The sequence below is a fragment of the Dendrobium catenatum genome, unplaced genomic scaffold, assembly GCF_001605985.2.
Source record: "Dendrobium catenatum unplaced genomic scaffold, ASM160598v2 fragScaff_scaffold_231, whole genome shotgun sequence".
NCBI classification, from domain to species: domain Eukaryota; kingdom Viridiplantae; phylum Streptophyta; class Magnoliopsida; order Asparagales; family Orchidaceae; genus Dendrobium; species Dendrobium catenatum.
The window spans coordinates 3,813,447-3,832,162 of record NW_021318693.1 but is presented as its reverse complement, the minus strand read 5'-3'; the positions used below and the strand labels follow the sequence as shown (position 1 = coordinate 3,832,162).

General features: G+C 36.7%; 2 protein-coding genes across 3 annotated transcripts; both read left to right on the top strand.

Moving 5' to 3' along the window:
* The first annotated feature begins 242 nt into the window (after positions 1-242).
* Positions 243-5,359, top strand: LOC110098105 (peptide-N4-(N-acetyl-beta-glucosaminyl)asparagine amidase A). The gene is made up of 3 exons (XM_020824823.2): positions 243-2,329; positions 2,648-3,413; positions 4,716-5,359. Exons 1-3 carry the CDS (start codon positions 1,767-1,769, stop codon positions 5,139-5,141), a joined length of 1,755 nt encoding a protein of 584 aa, XP_020680482.1. The 5' UTR covers positions 243-1,766; the 3' UTR covers positions 5,142-5,359.
* Positions 5,360-7,895: 2,536 nt separating this feature from the next.
* Positions 7,896-18,396, top strand: LOC110098111 (ubiquitin-activating enzyme E1 1-like). Of its 2 annotated transcripts, XM_020824839.2 has the most exons (5): positions 7,896-8,102; positions 8,180-8,486; positions 10,392-10,609; positions 16,482-17,276; positions 17,386-18,396. In XM_020824839.2, the coding sequence occupies exons 2-5, from the start codon at positions 8,186-8,188 to the stop codon at positions 18,379-18,381; spliced, it is 2,310 nt and encodes a 769-aa protein (XP_020680498.1). In that variant the 5' UTR covers positions 7,896-8,102; positions 8,180-8,185; the 3' UTR covers positions 18,382-18,396. The 2 variants fall into 2 exon arrangements, with proteins under 2 accessions (XP_020680498.1, XP_020680490.1); XM_020824831.2 differs by having other exon boundaries at positions 7,896-8,486.
* Positions 18,397-18,716: the final 320 nt, after the last annotated feature.

The following is an 18,716-nucleotide window of genomic DNA, read 5'->3' as shown; positions in this document are numbered from 1 at the left end:
ACGACGCTAATTTGCAGCGTTGCGGCGCTCAAACATCTATCATCGGTCCATCTAACAGCACCGTGATGCCGAATTTAAAGTGTTTCATCACTAAACTCTTTGTCGTTCCTCCTAGCAAACTTTGTAGCACCGGGGTGCTAGGAAACATAATGCTAGGGAACTCTGATACACAACGTCGGGGCGTTGGGGTACACAACGTCGGAACATTGTTTGGAAAAAAATATTTTCACCCCCCCAGTAAATATCACAAATTGAACTGAGGTCCGAGGTAATAGTACAACCAAATTAATCAATACAATCAAATTTCACACATACTAACAAGATTATTAAATCATGTTATCGTAATTGAGTCTATTATCATCACCCCCACTCTGCCTAAGCCAAAGAGTGACAATAGCTGTTAAAATATCACAATAGATCAAATTAAAAGAAAAGCCATCTCAGTGTGAATCTAATGAGAGCCTTATGAGTGGCTGAAACTGATATTTTTCTATCAACAAAAGACTTAATTAATCATAGGAACTTGCCCTCATAAAAAACATTCAAAATAAGATATAAATTCTTCACAAGGGTGAAACCTCTATCATAGCATGTAATACTTAGGCTTCGTTTGGGACTGCTTTCTTCCTGCTTCTTAAAGCGGTTTTCTAGTTTAAAAATTAAAAATTTTGAACTAGAAAGCAGCTTTAAGAAGCATGAAGAAAGCCGTCCAAAACGAAGCCTTAATTACTTTTCTATCGATGGAAAGATTTATTTCCTCGATTCAAGTGAATCATGAGACCCTTCCGAGCCCACATCGTCACGACAAATTATTACGTCCGGTCACCGGACCTAGAAAATAGGTCCTGACATCCACTAAAAAAAGTTGTCATGCGGACCGCATTTTGATTGTGCCCTTTGACTGCGCTTTGGGTGCGCTTTGACTGCGCTTTACCTGCGCTTTAGGCACGCTTGATTTAAAATTCCACGGACACGTGTACATTCCACGCGTCAAATTTTTATAGTATATTCGGACCTATTTCTAGGTCTGGTGACTAGACGTAATAATTTGCCCACGGCCACAACAACGAGAAAAGCCTTCAGGCAACTATCGAATTTCAACAATAGCAATTTTCAAGTTCACTGGAGCCCGAAGCGATCAGGTCATACATTGTGAGTGAAATTGATACATTTAGAAGTTCTTGGGTCATTTTTCAAATTATTTAGCCCTTAAAAAATGCTCCATTTTAAATGTTCTCATCAAATAGACCAGTTCTATACTTATACTTTAGCAAGAGGGCTGTCTACAGTAAAGCGAATGTAAAGCACAAATATGCTACAGTAGCTGTGTTTTTACTATAGATAGAGCGGATCTCTCTGTCAGGTGACCGGATGCAATAATTTGTCTAGCAAGAGGGCCGAACTTCAGCAGTTACAGAAGCCAACTGCAGCTAAAAAGAGTACTGTACATAAAAAGAGAAATGAGAAATCCTTAGCTTTCAGTATTTCACTCGGATACCTCATCTCCATTATTGAAGTGAGTACTACGCAACCCTAAGCACCAACAAAAGAGAAAGGAAACCACCGCGAAGCTGCCCAATCCCCTCCTTGTCGCCTAATTTAACTTATCGCCGTACAAATTTACTCCCAATTCCTTTCAAATAAAAATATTTCTCAAGTTAAACACCTTCCCCGCCTCTCTCTTGATCGCCTCTTCTTATTTATACGAAATTCATCACCATATATCATCAAAGCGCGACTTTTATCAACCAAATAAGTTTTAAGCAATGCGGAATCTACTAATTCTACTGATATTCACGGTTACCTTCGCTTCGACGGCATCATCTCTGCTCCGAATCCCGGCTGCCAATGTCACACTTGAGCACCTGGACCCTACCCTCCCGCCGGCGCTGACAACGAAGACGCCACCCAAGTGCTCCGTCCTCGTTCTCCACCACGTCTTTGCCAACACAGCCGGCGAGCCGCCGGCCGTCTCGAACTATACCCACCCGCCGGAATGCCCCTTCCCTTGGCCCCGTGTCGTTCTCGAGCTCTCAATCTCAGCCTCCGACGTTCAAAAGGATCGCATCGCCGCCGTATGGCTCGATGGAGCTGAGCTCCTCCGTACCGCCACGCCTGTCCCAATGGCTCCCGGCACGTTCTGGACGGTGCAGAAGGACGTCACCCGCTACACCGCCTTGTTCCGCCGCTTATGCGGCAGCAGCGGCATCACCACCACTGGTATCGTGTCTATGATGCTCGAGAACTCCAACGCCACCCTTCCAGGCGTTTTCGCAGCTAACGTTACGCTTCACTTCTACCGCGGTCCCCTCTCCGGCGAGCGCTTTGGGTATGTGGGGAAAATTTTTTAAATAATAAACAGACCATTAATCATTTTTCTCTTTTAAAAAATTTAGTTATGATGACTTTTAAAACTTTAAAATCTATTTCAAAAGGAATATAATATATATTATATATGAATTTTACTTATTTTAAAATTTTCTTTAAAATTTTTTTGTCAAAACTTTAGATTCAAATCTCGTTTATGTTAAATTTATAACTTAATATTCTTTATTTTTTAAAAAAATAGATAATCTGAGTCGCAAATGATTTTTTTTTTTTTGTGTTTTATTGCCGGCAATTTGATTTACTTACCTCGAACCCATAGGTACGTGGTTCACCCCACCGCGAAGGACCTCTACCGCCGCCCCGCCGATATCATCCTCCCCGTCTCCCAAGACAACGGCGAATGCGGCGCCGGCTTCTGGTTCCGCGTCGAGAACGACACCGACATCCCCGCCGCCGCCGTCGCCATCCCTCGCAACACCCAGCGTGCCGTTCTTGAAATCTTCGCTTCCTACCACGCCCACGACGAATCCTGGTACGCCAATCCCCTTCGTTCCGCCTACGACGGCGGTGGTTCTTTCGCCAACGGCGGATTCCGTCAAATCTACGCTACCGTCGATGGCCAATTCGCCGGCGGACACATTCCTTTCCCCGTCATCTACCCGGGCTCAATAAACCCCTATTTCTGGTCACCGGTTGCGGCAATTGGGGCTTTCAATCTACCGACATATGATTTAGACGTGACGCCTTTTCTGTCGTATTTGTTGGATGGGCAGCCGCATGAGATAGGGCTTGGAGTGAGAGATAGCCAGCCGTATTGGTTGTTGGCGGGAAATCTTCATTTGTGGGTGGATGAGTGGTCGGATATGGTGTCGGCGGGGGTGGTAGAGATGAAAGCGCCGCCGTTGAAGGTGAATCGGCATGCGGAGTGGAGAAATTCCGATGGAGGATCGGAGATCAATGCGGAGGGGTTGGTGAGATTTTCCGGGTGGGTGAGTTCGTCGGAAGGGAATATGACGACGACGGTGAGGCAGAAGGTGAAGTTTAGGAGCCAGGTGGAGGTGCAGAACAGGGGTGCGGTCTCACAGGTACGAAGACGGTGAAAGATAGCTCTTAACAAATAAAAAAGGAGAAATTTTGAGATATGATTTTAAGAAAATTCAAATTAAATTTAAATTAATATAATTTAGAATATTATATATATTTATTAATTTTAATATCATTTAAATAAATTTTTAAGTTCATTATAACATATTTTTATAAAATATATTGATGCAATTTTCCTCTTAAGAAAATGAATTGAATGATATATTGATTTTGATTGTAATATATTTATTATATTTAAATCATATAAAATATGTGATTTTGATTTATAAATAAAATTAAGAATAATAAAGTATTTGTTGAGAAATATTTCATATAAATATTAAAATAATTAAATACTTATATATAATTAATAGAATAATTATTATATAAATTTGCTAATATTATTTTGATAAAAATCATATCAAAATATATAATTTTCTTACCAATCATTATAATAATTAAATTATCAATAATTTATTATTTATATCACACTTATTTTAAATTAAATTATTGACTATCACGGTGGGTTTACATTCCCACCCAATCCATTATCCCTAACAAATAAGTATCCTAGATGAAAAATAATTAAAAAACATTTTTCTTATTGACATAATTTATTTATCTTTTCTTAAGACAAAGAGCAACCCGAATTACTTCTCAATTGAAAGCTATTTTTTACTTACAATTTTAACTAAAATTCATAATTAAAAAGCAAATGTTTACTTACATTTTTCTAAATAATACATAATTAACCCATCGAGGCTTAGGGTGGTCTGGAAGCCCCCATCCCGGGTTCGAATTCCCTCTACTAGAGTCTCGTCTCTTCAATGCGGCAAAAGCAAGTGTGGGTCTAATGCCGGTGGGTGGCCTCGCTAGATTCTGCCAAGGGATTAGTTACGCCGCCAAGTGCTCCCTTTGACCCGTTTCAAAAATAATAATAATACATTATTATAGTTTAAAATCAAAATATTAATCTCTAATAACAATTAAAAAAAGCTAATCCCTTGGCGGAATCTAGCGAATCCCCTCTACTAGAGTCTCGTTTCTTCAATGCGGCAAAAGCAAGTGTGGGTCTAATGCTGGTGGGTGATCTCGCTAGATTCCGCCAAAGAATTAGTTATGCCGCCAAGTGCTCCCTTTGACCCGTTTCAAAAATAATAATAATACATTATTATAGTTTAAAATCAAAATATTAATCTCTAATAACAAATAAAAAAAGCTTCATAGTTACCCTCTCATGCTTTTATCATAACGATCATCAGAGTTCTAACAAAATAGCAATCTTTTTTTGTTTTTTTTTTCAGGTGGAGATGACAAACAAGGAGAGAACATCAATCGCGGTGCTAAAAAATGGGCAACAAACAGTATCAAGAGTTCAAGTGTTCGTAGAAGCCCCACTACAACTACAGACTTCGCGTGTTAAAGCAATGGGCGGGGCTCTGTTTGAGAAGGCAAGGGTAAGCCACCAGCTCCAAGAAGTGGTTAACCTTAATGAGAATGGCCAGGCTTTAGAAGTTAGTGTTTTGATGGATAAACAAGAAGCAGAGGGATCCCTGCTTAAAAGAGATGGGCAATCACAGCCAGTGTGGGGAAGTGGAAGCTCCAGGTCTTCGTATAAGTATAGGGATAGGAACTCTTGTTACTTGCGCAGCTTAACCGCCGTAGAAGGGATAGTCAAGGCAGACTTAATGAGTGCTTCATGCGCAAGTACTGAGATGGCAGAGGCTTAGCTAAAGATTGAGTGAGAATAAAGAGGTTGGGTTTTGTTTGGTAGGAGTAGCTAGCATTTAGCCAGGTATTAGAGCTTTGGTGTCTAGCTAGCTCTAGGGTTTGGTTTCATAGGGAGATGTGAAGAGAATTGAGGAGATTGTGATCTGTTTGTTGTAATCCTTGTATTTGCAGTTGGTCTAGTTATGGAAATAAGAATTTGTGGGTGTTCTTTTTTTTATTTCTTTGAGTTTATTGTACTTCTGAAATAAATTTTATTTAGATGATTTGAAGACATTAATGCTGGAAAGCATGTAGTCAAAATAGAAAAATTATTTTATGAGGATGCTGAACAATGTTCAGAGACCAACTAGAATGCGCCACGTTACCTTGTGCTCGGTGTCGCAGCACGATACCGCTGACGTGGCGTATTTTGGACGGCGTTCTATGCTCGGTCTATGCACATAATAATTTTTCATCAAAATAGGGACGATCTAAGGGAGGCCAATGTCTTCTATGTTTTTATAACATAAATCTCTCTCTCTCTATATATATATATATATATATTAATATGTTATTAATGTTATTGAATATTTTTAATGAGGTTGTTATGTGCTTTTGGTGATCACAATTTGCATGGAATATTTATTATGATAAGAAGAAGAGAAATGGGACTCTTTGAATCTCTAATTATTAAAGAAAACCACATGATTTGCAATGAAGAACGTCGTAAAGAAAAAATGGGTTAGTGGAAGTGATTGTAGTATAAGAAAATAAAAAATCTTCATACTATCACATTGATGAAATTATAAGAGATAAGTTTTACAAACACCTCAAGACTCTGAAATATGAAAATTTAGGAAAACGAGCGATTCTAACCGCGTCGGATGGAGATTCAAGTTGAAGGAGGCATGTCGAAGTTTAATGAAAGTTTCAATTTTGCTCATTAGGGACATTTTAGTCATTTTAACCCCTAGTCAACTTGGGGTCAAAGTAGGTCCACCAAGATGTAGTTTAATACTTAACATATTATAGTCAAGGGTCTATATATGATCAAAAGACTTGGGGACAGCTATGGTGACATATGTCATAAATATTTGAAAGTCTTACAACATTTGGATTTCAATTTAGTTGTTGGGGTTAGTGACCTCAGACATGCCTAATCAATATGCAATTGATAAATCATGATTTGAGGGTCATTTGACTAAGGTTTGAAATGTTTAAAAAATTATTGAAAAAAGGCTTTCAGGGCATATGCCTTTTAACCCTGAATTTGGTATGGATTTCTGGAGTTGAGCTAAATTTTGAAATTGATTACTTGAATTTGAATTATCCACATCACTCACAATCAAATGGATGATTGTAAATGATTGGATATGATTGAAACTATATTGTGAATTGGCTTGAATGATGGATTGAGGTTTGAACTATGATCTGGATTCTGGTTTGAACTTGGAGCTAGATAGTGATTGAATCGAAGTTTTGGATGATTGACAGTTGGGTACTTCTCAACCATTAGATTAATGGGCAGGAGTATGGGTTTAATTTGAATCTAAGTTGAATCATGAATTGAAGTCTAGATGATTGACACTTGGAGAAATGTCAACCAACATATTGATTAGGTGAAGATATGGATGGGTCCCTATGTCCTCATACAAAAATGAGGTCAACACTCTCAAACTATTATACTTCTTCCCCAATATTCTTAACCTCTAGCTTCTTTCTACGAAGTCCCACCCTCCTAAAACAAGGAAAAAAATTCTTATGCTACTTGCAACTAGTCGAACAAAATTTAAGCATCTTTGACCTAATTTGGCTCTCCCTCCTCCACCATCTTTTGAACTCCTTGGATCCTAATGAAAAACTCCATATCACATCTTAGCACACTCTCTTGTTTTCCCAAACCTCTTCGACCCCAAAAGTTATCAATGAATTGATCCACTAATCACATATTTGAAGACTTGCTAAAAGGAGTCAAAATTGGGCACATCAACCTAGTTTTGATGAAACCTTCGCTAAATATTTCTAAACTTATGAAATCCCTTTCAAAAGCTCCTAATTAGATTGTTGTCCTTCCTTTAGAACTTCAAAGAGAATTCATGGCCTAAATCTCCCTTTATGCTATAGCCCAAAATATAACCGACTCTCCTCATTTGATTTACATGATTTCCCCTTATTTTTATTATATATTTATATTAAGAAAATAAAGATTTTTATAAAAGTTATGATAATTTTCATATTAATTTGTCATTCTAACTTTATTTAGAAAAAAATGCATTGATTTTAAAATTTCTAACATATAAATTCATGAAAAAAAAACTTTTAACATGAGGCGTGACATTCTGCGCTAATATTTAAGTATGCAATTTTTTTTGGACATAGACTCGAACCCTGAACCTCTTAGCTGGAAGCCTAAGCTCTCAACCAATAGGCCAAGGAGAGTTGTGTATTTAAGTATGCAATTGATCCAAATTTATTTATTATTGGTATTATATGCAAAAATGGACAGCGCAAAAATGGCTTGTTCTCTACTAATCGTACATTTCTGAAATAAATTCTGGATTGTCAAACAAGCAACCCTCTTCATTCGGGCAAATTATTGCATCAGGTCACCTGACGGAGAGATCCGTTTGGATTCTCTCTGTCTATAGTAAAGCGCAGATTACTGTAACACACTTGCACTTTACTGTAGACAGAAAGAAATCCGAACGAATCTCTCCCTATGCAATAATTTGCCCTTCATTCGGCTTGGGTTTATAAGTTGAACTATAAAGACTTAGCCAGTGAAGCGGGCCGCAGATGAGCCATCGACATCTTGTACTATCTCTCTCTCTACTCCCTTCACGCTTTCTTTCTGCGGCATCGCTTGTCCACTTGAAAGTGCGAACCCTACGAAAGAATCAAAGTAGTCCAGCCAAAGAACAAAGCGTTTGCTCGCTTTTCCTTTTGCTTGCGTTCTCCGTTGTCTATACCGAAATTTCTTGGTGAATCCTCGTCCTCATCGCCGATCGTATTAGGTTTAGGTTATGGTATTTGTTTCTGATTTGAGGTTTTTCCGTAGCTCTATATGCTTACTGGAAAGAGAGCCTGTGAAGCTGATGTAGAGGAAGACGGTGTTGTCATAGAAGAAGCGTCGAAGAAGGCCAGAGCGGAGGAATACGTGATTTCGTCAACTTCGGGTGCGCTGGCAGAGGGGTACAATCACGGGCCACTGATGGATTACGAGGTAGCCAACGGGAAAAATTCGATGGAGATCGATGAAGATCTCCATAGTCGGCAGCTCGCCGTCTACGGGAGGGAGACCATGCGGCGGCTTTTTGCCTCCAGTGTTCTGGTCTCTGGTCTCCAAGGCCTTGGCGCCGAGATAGGTAACTAGGAGATCTGGATCTTGTTTTAAACACTTCTGTTTGTATTTCTTTCTGGATTTATGCTGCTTAACTCCCCTGGTAGGAGGAAGCAGGAATATGACCAGGATGCTACAAGCTTTTTTCTTATACTTCTGATTCGTAGCAATTTATGATGTTTATAATACTTCTATATTATGGATTGCATAGTTGCTATTGTAGTGAGTATTATCTTGCTCTGAAGTTTTGTTCTGGACTGTTAGTGTAATATTTACTCTTGATTTTGTGACCTCTATATATTCTTTATGCTATATAACTCTGTATATATTGACTTGTCATTGGAGTTTGAATGCGACGTGTTTCTTCTGTCTGTTCTCGTTAGTGAAATTGCCTTGTGTTAATCTGTTCAGATAGTGAGATTTTCTATAGTGCATTCTCGTGATTTGGAGTAAGTTTAGATTGCTACTCATTTTCCCTTGTAAAATTTAAATGTTTTTTGCTGCTTTACACAATCTTTCGGAAAACAGAAGACATACTTCGCTGATTTTGTGACAATGTTTACAGAATGTAAAAGTACTCAACGATGTGTAATATTATATAGGCCAATCACTTTAGTGTTATCGGGTATTTAGTATTTACACTCAACCATCTTATAGTATTTGAAACGGACACATACCCTATCTACTTTAAAAAAATATACAGATAACCTCCACATATATTTGAAGATTAGTTAACATTTCATGGGGATTATCTATTTGTTTTTGAAGCTTTTGATCATGTTTAGTGCCCGAATCAGGATTTCTTCATAACTACAAAATGGTTTATCCCAAATAAGGTTTAAAAAGATGAAATCAGTAATTGAGACATTTTGCTTTGTTGAGGCAAAGTTGAAGCTTTGAGGTGGATCTCAGCATAAACCTTGAACTAAAAATATAAAAACTCTAAAACTAAAGTATTTCATAAATATGTCTTAAACTATCAATATATTAACTTAATTAATCATCATAAACAATAAAATCACACAATAAGGAGAAGAAAATAAATCTCGAATCTTAAATCTTAATCTAATACTTTTAATTCTTAAGTTAAACAAGATTCAAGTTAAGCTCTAAGTTAAAACTCAAATATTCCATTAGGATAAATATATACTCCGTCCTCTTCTTCAGTTTCAATTAAAAAAGTAAAAAAAAAACTAAACTGACATTTAAAAAAAAATTTAAAAAATGGTAATAAACTAATTAAAATTTAATAAAAAAATACAGCACCTAATGAAAAAAAAAAAGAAATGAAAAAAATCAGCATCTACCTTTAATGCTCGATGTCAAAGTTGAATCTTGCTCGTTTGTCGCAGCAATGGATTGCCACCTAACACACAACTCCCACTTGCATGTGATGCAACTCTTTCTTGCCTACAACACCCTCGATGCTCCCACTCACGGCTACTTGCCCTCCTCTTAGACCTTAACTCTCTATCTTCAAATCAGTTTAAACTCTCAATCTAAAAATTATATACTATCATCAAGTTGAGGCATTCACTGCATGCGCCACGATTGAAAAAGAAATAAGCCTCACTCAAGCCAAATAAATTGTAAGCCGTTAGGCGCTTATTTGGTGCTTGCTTCATGGTGAGGCATGTCTCAAGTTGGGTTCCCTGAACACTTTTTATACCACGATCCTAAACCTAGAGGGTGTGAAGGCATCTTCAAACACGTTTTGGTTCTACCGTTGGTCATGTTTATTTCAAATTCCACATGAGGATTGTAGTTAAACAAAGCTAATTTTGTTGTTTCTGTTGTTGATGATATGTTAAGTAAATGCCCCCCATTTAATTGTTCATTAGTTTTCCTAAATTATTCTTACCATTTTTTCATTCTAGTCTTTATTGCTCATCATGGACTGCTTATTTCTCTTTGCTTTCTCTTCTTGCAGCAAAAAACCTAGTCCTTGCAGGCGTTAAATCTATCACGTTGCATGATGAAGGCAAGGTGGAGCTTTGGGATTTATCCAGCAATTTCTATTTATCTGAAGATGACGTCGGAAAGAATCGAGCTATGGCTTGTGTTCAGAAGTTACAAGAGCTGAATAATACAGTTATAATATCTACCATAACTGTTGCTTTGTCAAAGGAACAACTTTCAGATTTCCAGGTTTGTCCTACATAAACACTGTTGATTGCATTGCATCTACCAATTTCACACATACTTCAGTGGTCTAACTTTGAGCCTACGATTGTTTTTTCACATTTTTATCTCTCTTTTGAAAAAAATAATGTTTAATTATATAGTTATATATGTAGATAGGTTCTATGACTGAATTATATGGTATATGTAGGGTTTATTTGTTTTTATACAAAATTTGTATGAACAAGATCCTTTGTTAATTTATTTAAGGCTGCCTTTTTAATTTATGGTTAGCTGATTGGTTACCGGATTTTTATGTTTCAAAATTTTCATGGACATTGTAAATATTGATTTTTATTTTTCTCTTTTGTGCTAGGGGCATGCTAAAGTCATCCATAAGTTGCATGCTTGCAATTTGGTTGCATGAGTGATACCCATGTTTGTTCTCCTATCAATGAAACCCTTCAGATAGGCACGGCTTTATAGTGCGATTCATAAAACAAGAAAAAAAAAACATGTAAAGGTTATTTCATTTATCTTATATGTGCACAGATTAAGAATTCCCTTGAAACTATCTGTCAAGTTAACAAATACGATGTTGTTTATAAACTCTCAATTTCTCAAGTATGGTTTTGTGCTATGCACTTTCAACAAAGCAGACTCGTTCAGTAATATTACCTGTAATAATCCAAAACTCGCCTATCTATAATTCAATCTCACTTTTCTTCGGTCCAATCTGAAAAGGCTTTTTGTTTTGGTTTTATGGCTACATAAAACAATACCAAATCATTTTGGCCCACGTCAATCGAAAAAATAAAATAAAAGATTTCATTTTGTCAAATAAAAGAAAGGAGTTATAAGAGAAGGGCTATGGAGAGTTCTTGAAAAGAAAGGAGTTAATAATGCTTATATTCAAATCAATAAAGATATGTATGCAGGAGCTATTACTTGTGTTCAAACAAAAGGTGGTTTGACCAAGTATTTTCTTATTTCAGTTTGGATTACATCAAGGATCAGCCTTAAGCTTATATCTTTTTGCTTTAGTCATGGATGTTCTCACTAGACATTTGCAAGAGGATGTACCTTGGTGTATGCTTTTTGGTGATGATATTCTTCTCGTTGATAAGACTAGAGAGGGAGTTGATGGTAAAGTTAAATTATGGAGGTCAACCTTAGAGTCTAAAGGTTTTCCCTTGAGTAGATAAAAAACTGAATATTTGGAGTGCAGTTTTAGTAGCAATAGACCTAGTGAGGGGATTATGACTTTGGGCGATCAAGTCATTAATAAGAGTACACATTTTAGATATATTGGATCTATTGTTCAGAGTGATGGTGAAATAGATGGGGATGTTATCAGTAGAATTCAAGTTGGATGGTTGAAGTGGAGGAATGCATCGGGCTTATTGTGCGATAGAAAAATCTCCCTCAAACTTAAGAGAAAATTTTATAAGATGGTGGTGAGACCTGCAATGCTTTATGGTGCCGAATATTGGCCGTTAAAAGAGAAGCATAATACTAAGTTAAGTGTTGTAGATATGAGGATGCTTAGGTGGATGAATGGCTTTATCTTAGGGATAGGATATGAAATGAGCATATAAGTGAAAAGGTTGGAGTAGCTCCAGTGGAAGATAAGATTAGAGAGAGTTGCCTTAGATGGTTTGGTCATATTAAACAGAGGCCTTTCGATGACCCGGTTTGGAAAGTTGAGGTATTAGATTTGACTTATGTTAAGAAAGGTAGAGATAGATCTAAAAAGAATTGGCTAGAAAATATTAGAAATTATCTTTCTTTATTAGATTTAAATGAGAATTTGACTTTTAACAGGACACAATGGCGAAAAAGGATTCATGTAGCCGACCCACCGTAGTGAGACAAAGGCTTAATGTTGTTGTTGTTGTGTTTTGCCAAATAAAACGACACTCTTCTAACAATGTTACCCCTGAAAACTTGAAAGCAGTGAATTTTAACTCTTAGCTGTTCTTTAGACAATGAAAATTTAAACGCTTGGTCCACCACTCAATGCAAACTTGCCTCTCATCCATAATCTCAGATCACCCTTGCACCGTATTCTACAACTTGTGTAAACTGTTTCAGTGAACCTGCTGATACTAAATATTAAAGAAAAAAATTTCCTAGCATATGCCATATGATGACCTATAAACAAATCAACATCAAGAGATTTTCACCTATGAGGCTATATTGCTATAACAAATTTGATTCCACCCATCTTTTCTTTCCATATATCTATCTGTCTCCTCTTTCTTTTTCCTCATCTTTTTCCTCCAAAATTTTCATCCATCATGCTAGCAAGAGTGGATGAGATTAACTCCTCTAATTTTGTTTGAAATCTTGTAATTAGGGGTGTAAGTGAGCCGAGTCGGCTCAAGCTCGACTTGTTAACGAGCTCGTGAGTCGAGCTTATTGAGCCATGAGTTCAAGCTCGAGCTCGAGCTCATATATTAAACAAGCTTGACTTAGCCTGACTCAGCTTGAAAGCTCGTTGAGCCGCTCAATTGAATTAAAATATATTTACCAATTAATTTAAATTAGCAATATATAATATATTTAATATTTTTAAATTAATTGTATATTAAAAAAAAACTAAGAAATCAAGCTCAACAGTTGAGTCGAGCTCGAGCTTTCTAAACGAGCTCAAGCAATTGAGTCGAGTTCGAGCCTACAAAATTTTTAACGAGTTGAGCTCGAGCTTAGTAAACAAGTTTGAGTCGAGCTCGAGCTCAATAAGAGCTTAACAAGCTTAGCTCGATTAGGCAAATACTTGACTCGACTAGACTTATTTACACCCTTACTCATAAGGAGTGGGTGCTTCTCCTCTGATTCAGAGATTCTTTATAAATGACTCCTATTGAGTGGAGCAAAAATGAAGAGGAGAGTTGGCAATTGGATTATAAAGCTTTACTGGAACGAGGGGTGGAGTTACAGTGGGGGCCATGGGGGCATGGTCCCCCACTGGCCCTTTAACATATAGCAAAGCCCACAACAAAATTGGCCTATACATAAACAACATAAAGTCCACAATCTAGCCCAGACATAACCATCACAAAGCCCAAAACAAAACCGTAACAACGTACAACAATAACCTAGAACAAAGGGGTTGAGATTCATACTCAACTCTCTCTGGCTTTAGATGAATCAACACTACCAACTAAGTAATCGAGTAGTTGTTGCTTCTCTTACTATTTTATATTTATATTATAATTAAATCTAATCTTTACATAAATTTATTTTTTTATACTAATGCTTAAATATTAAAGTTGAAATAAAGTAATTATAGATTTATGTCTAGTACAATTAATAGATTATCAATTTTGAAAAATTATTATAAATAAATATTAATATTTTTTTAAAGATCAAAATATTACATAACTATAAACTATTAAATAGAAAAGCAAAAATAAAAAATAAAAATCACCCGAAAATGTTTGAGAGTAATTTGGAAATTATCAATTTGTGTCCCCTCTAATAAATTTTTTTTGCTCCACCCCTAATCGGAACAATGCTGTGACTGTGGTTGTAACTCGGGCCAGCCTAGCACTAGCTCGACCCTTGCCGCAAAAAATTTGGATATTATTATATTAATAACTTGGCTGATTTGGCCATTTAATAAAAGGGGTTTGCTGAAATTTTACAGGGGCCAGCCCATATATTAAACGGTTGGCCTATTTAGGTCTATTATGGCATGTAAAAATTCATATAGGTGCCCAACAAAGTGCCTAGCTTGCAAAACATTTTAGAAATGAGTTCTTAATTTGAAATGTAGCAGATTTATTTTGAGCACTAATTTTGAAGGAATTTCAGAAGGAGGCAGTTGAACCTTTTTGAACATTTCCAACGAAAAAACACCTCTTTCTTCAAGAAATAATATTCCTGTCTTTCTATTCACTTTCCACTTAGGCAGAATTTTGGACAAAAAAAAACTCATATTAATAACTACATATTTTACCTTTTGTTTAAATTTTTAATTGGTAATTTTTTGAAGTATTTTTTTATTACAAAGATTACATTGCGCTTTTAATGTTGTTCTTTCGAATGTGTTGTATCATGAAGTTATTGTCTAAAGAATAGATTGGATCATGAATAGGTTTTCCAAAAATCTTAAATTAAGATAAATTATACTTAAGAGATTTTGATAAATTAGACATCCCATAGGCAGAAATTTTTATTAGAGATTTGAATATTATTTTGAAAACTAAAAAGATGCCATAGAAGGGGAAAATCAATATGTTGGTTCCTATTTTCAAGAATAAATGTGATGCACAATAATGTACGAATTATAGAGGAATTAAGTTAATGTGTCACACTTCAAAACTATGGGAGAGAGTTATAGAGCATAGGTTGCAACGTGACATTAATATTTTTTCAAAATCAAACTTGTTTCATGCCAGGTAGGTTTACTATGGAAGCTATACATTTATTGAGAGGTTTGATGGAGAAGTATAGAGAGAATAAGGAGGATATACATATGATTTTTATTAATTTAGAGAAAGCACATGATAAAGTTTCAAGAAAAGTGCTATGGAGAGTTTCTAGATAAGAAAGGGGTTTATAATGCTTATATTCATGTCATTAAAGATATGTATGTTGTAGTTGTTACTTGTGTTCAAACACAAGGTGGTTTGACCAAGTATTCCTATTTCAGTTGGATTACATTCAAGGATCAACCTTAAGCCCATATCTTTTTGCTTTAGTCATGAATGTTTTCACTAGACATTTGCAAGAGGTTGTACCCTGGTATATGCTTTTTGCTGATGATATTCTTCTAGTAGATAAGACTAGAGAGGGAGTTGAAGGTAAACTTAAATTATGGAGGTCAACCTTAGAGTATAAAGGCTTTCTTTTAAGTAGATCTAAAACTGAATACATGGAGTGGTCGGGGGATTGTGACTTTGGGTGATCAAGTCATTAATAAGAGCACACATTTTAGATATCTTGGGTTTATTGTTCAGAGTGATGGTGAAATAGATGGGGATATTATTAGTAGAATCCAAATTGGATGGTTGAAGTGGAGGAATGGATCAAACTTGTTGTGTGATAGAAAAGTCCATCTCAAACTTAAGGGAAAATTCTATTAAGATGGTTGTGAGATTGCAATGATTTATGGTGCAGAATGTTAGCCATTAAAAGAGAAGTATAATATTAAGTTATGTTTTGTAGAGATGAGGATGCTCAGGTGGATGAGTGGCTTTACTCTTAGAGAAAGGATACAAAATGAGCATATACGTGAAAAGTTTGGAGTAGCTCCTGTGGAAGATAAAATTAGAGAGAGTGGCATTGTATGGTTTGGTCACATAAAACGGCGGCCTTTCAATGACCCGATTAGGAAAGTAGATGTATTAGATTTGACTTAGGTTAAGAAAGGTAAAGGTAGACCTAAAAAAGACTTAGTTAGAAAATATTAGAAATGACATTTTTTATTGGATTTAGATGAGAATTTGACTCTTAACATGACACAATGAAGAAAAATGATTCATGTAGCCAACCCCATACAGTGGGATAAAGGCTTGTTGTTGTTGTTGTTGTATATTGTTATTATCATATATTTTTTTGCTGAATGTTACATTTCTCATTGTTAATACCTAGGTTTAGGCTGTCAATGTTACACAAGTCTTAGACTTGGTTTGCTTAAAAAATAGATGGAATACTTTTAATATTTACATCACATTTTGAATTGGAACTTGTTGCTGATTTTTGTTTTTTTAGGATTCAAGTGTGGTTTCCTTACCGACTCCTTTGTTGTTCCTATTCATCTGTTCAACTCTGTGGCCATGATTGATGGCTGCTGCTTATATTTTTATTTCCATGCTTCTTACGTGAGCATTCATTATGCATTAGCTATTAATGTGTTCTAACATATCCTTTTTAAATCTATACTGTGCAGGCTGTTGTGTTCACTGATATTAGCTTAGAGAAAGCCATTGAGTTTGATGATTACTGCCACAATCACCAACCCCCAATTGCTTTCATAAAATCTGAAATACGAGGCCTTTTTGGTAGTGTGTTCTGCGATTTTGGTCCAATGTTCACAGTTGTGGATGTTAATGGAGAGGAACCTCATACAGGGATCATTGCATCTATCAGTAATGATTGCCCTGCACTTGTGTCATGTGTTGATGATGAGCGGCTGGAATTTCAGGATGGTGATCTTGTTATATTTTCTGAAGTGCAAGGAATGATAGAGCTCAATGATGGAAAACCACGGAAAGTTGTTAATGCAAGGCCATATTCTTTTGCTCTGGAAGAAGACACTACTGGGTTTGGCACATACAACAGAGGTGGTATTGTAACACAGGTGAAGCAACCTAAAGTCCTGCAATTCAAGCCTTTAAGAGATGCATTGAGAGATCCTGGCGACTTCCTTCTAAGTGATTTTTCTAAGATCGATCGCTCACCTCTGCTACATTTGGCATTTGAAGCATTGGATGCCTTTCGGCATGAATTTGGGCATTTCCCTGCTCCTGGATCCGAGGAAGATGCTCAGAAACTAACAAATTTTGCTGTCAGTATCAATGAGAGAAAGAGTAACTGTAAGTTGGAAGAGATTGATAGGAAACTTCTCTATCATTTTGCAAGTGGTTCAAGAGCTGTCTTGAATCCCATGGCAGCAATGTTTGGTGGTATTGTTGGGCAAGAAGTTATGAAGGCTTGCTCTGGAAAGTTCCATCCCCTTTTCCAGGTTATTATTTATAACTATTTGATTTTTCTATTTTCTTCCGTCTCTATTATGTTTTAATGAAAGTGGTATTCCTTTAGTCTAACGTTTGTTTGGCCTGCTTGCTGGACAGTTTTTTTATTTTGATTCAGTGGAATCGCTCCTTCCTGAGCCTCTGGACCCTAATGATCTAAAACCATTGAATTCCCGATATGATGCTCAAATCTCAGTATTTGGAGCCAAGCTTCAGAAGAAATTGGAAGAAGCCAATGCATTTATAATAGGGTCTGGCGCTCTTGGATGTGAATTCTTGAAGAACCTAGCATTAATGGGGGTTAGCTGCAGCCCAAAAGGAAAGCTAACAATAACAGATGATGATGTCATTGAGAAGAGTAACCTCAGTCGCCAGTTTCTCTTCCGTGACTGGAATATTGGGCAGGCTAAATCCACTGTGGCAGCAGCAGCTGCTACGGCAATCAATCCGTCTTTTCATATCGAGGCTTTGCAAAATCGAGCAAGTCCTGAGACAGAGAATGTGTTTGATGATACTTTTTGGGGGAGCTTAGATGTTGTTATCAATGCTTTGGACAATGTAACTGCCAGGATGTATATAGATGGAAGATGTTTGTATTTTCAGAAGCCATTGCTGGAATCTGGGACACTTGGTACTAAGTGTAACACACAAATGGTTGTACCTCACCTTACTGAGAATTATGGAGCATCCAGAGACCCCCCAGAGAAGCAGGCACCTATGTGCACGGTCCACTCGTTCCCCCACAACATTGATCACTGCTTGACATGGGCTAGGTCCGAGTTTGAGGGCATACTTGATAAGACGCCCAATGAAGTGAACAAGTTTTTAGCTAATCCAAGTGAATATCTTGCTGCTATGAAGGCTGCAGGTGATGCCCAAGCAAGGGATCTTCTTGAACGTGTTGTGGACTGCCTTGATACGGATAGATGTGATACCTTTCAAGAGTGTGTCACTTGGGCACGGCTCAGGTATAATTTCTTAATTTCTTTTCCCTCTACTTGGCAGCATGCTATGTTTTCTAACAAAACTATCCTAATGATTATGCTTCTTAAAGCACTTGGCTCTATCTTCCAGCACTTTGAACTGGAAAACTGATCTAATTTCTGTAATTGCTGCTAGGATATCTGTCCAATCAAACAAAAAACAGTTTGATGGCATGCACTTGGACTGCATTTTCTGAATAGCTCTGTTTTTTTTTTTCAACAAATCTGGAGGGTTGTCTCACCCTATTTTGACTTTCCTTTAGTCAACCATGAGGTGTAATAAAAATGGACAATCTAGGTAGACTTATTTTCCACTTACACCCATCCTGAATTTTTTAATGGTATTAGGATCGAATGAGTAAAAAATACTATGGCTAGATCATCACAAAATATAACACATTCTTTAATATATTCATCATAATCATTAATGTGGAAGCATGTATAATT

Bases quoted from the DNA above. Each gene is read 5' to 3' on its own strand.
- LOC110098105 (XM_020824823.2), top strand. From the start codon at position 1,767: ATGCGGAATCTACTAATTCTACTGATATTCACGGTTACCTTCGCTTCG. The intron at 2,330-2,647 runs GTATGTGGGGAA...TCGAACCCATAG, and splicing joins CTCTCCGGCGAGCGCTTTGG to GTACGTGGTTCACCCCACCG. The intron at 3,414-4,715 runs GTACGAAGACGG...TTTTTTTTTCAG, and splicing joins ACAGGGGTGCGGTCTCACAG to GTGGAGATGACAAACAAGGA.
- LOC110098111 (XM_020824839.2), top strand. From the start codon at position 8,186: ATGCTTACTGGAAAGAGAGCCTGTGAAGCTGATGTAGAGGAAGACGGT. The intron at 10,610-16,481 runs GTTTGTCCTACA...TATACTGTGCAG, and splicing joins AACAACTTTCAGATTTCCAG to GCTGTTGTGTTCACTGATAT. The intron at 17,277-17,385 runs GTTATTATTTAT...CTTGCTGGACAG, and splicing joins AGTTCCATCCCCTTTTCCAG to TTTTTTTATTTTGATTCAGT.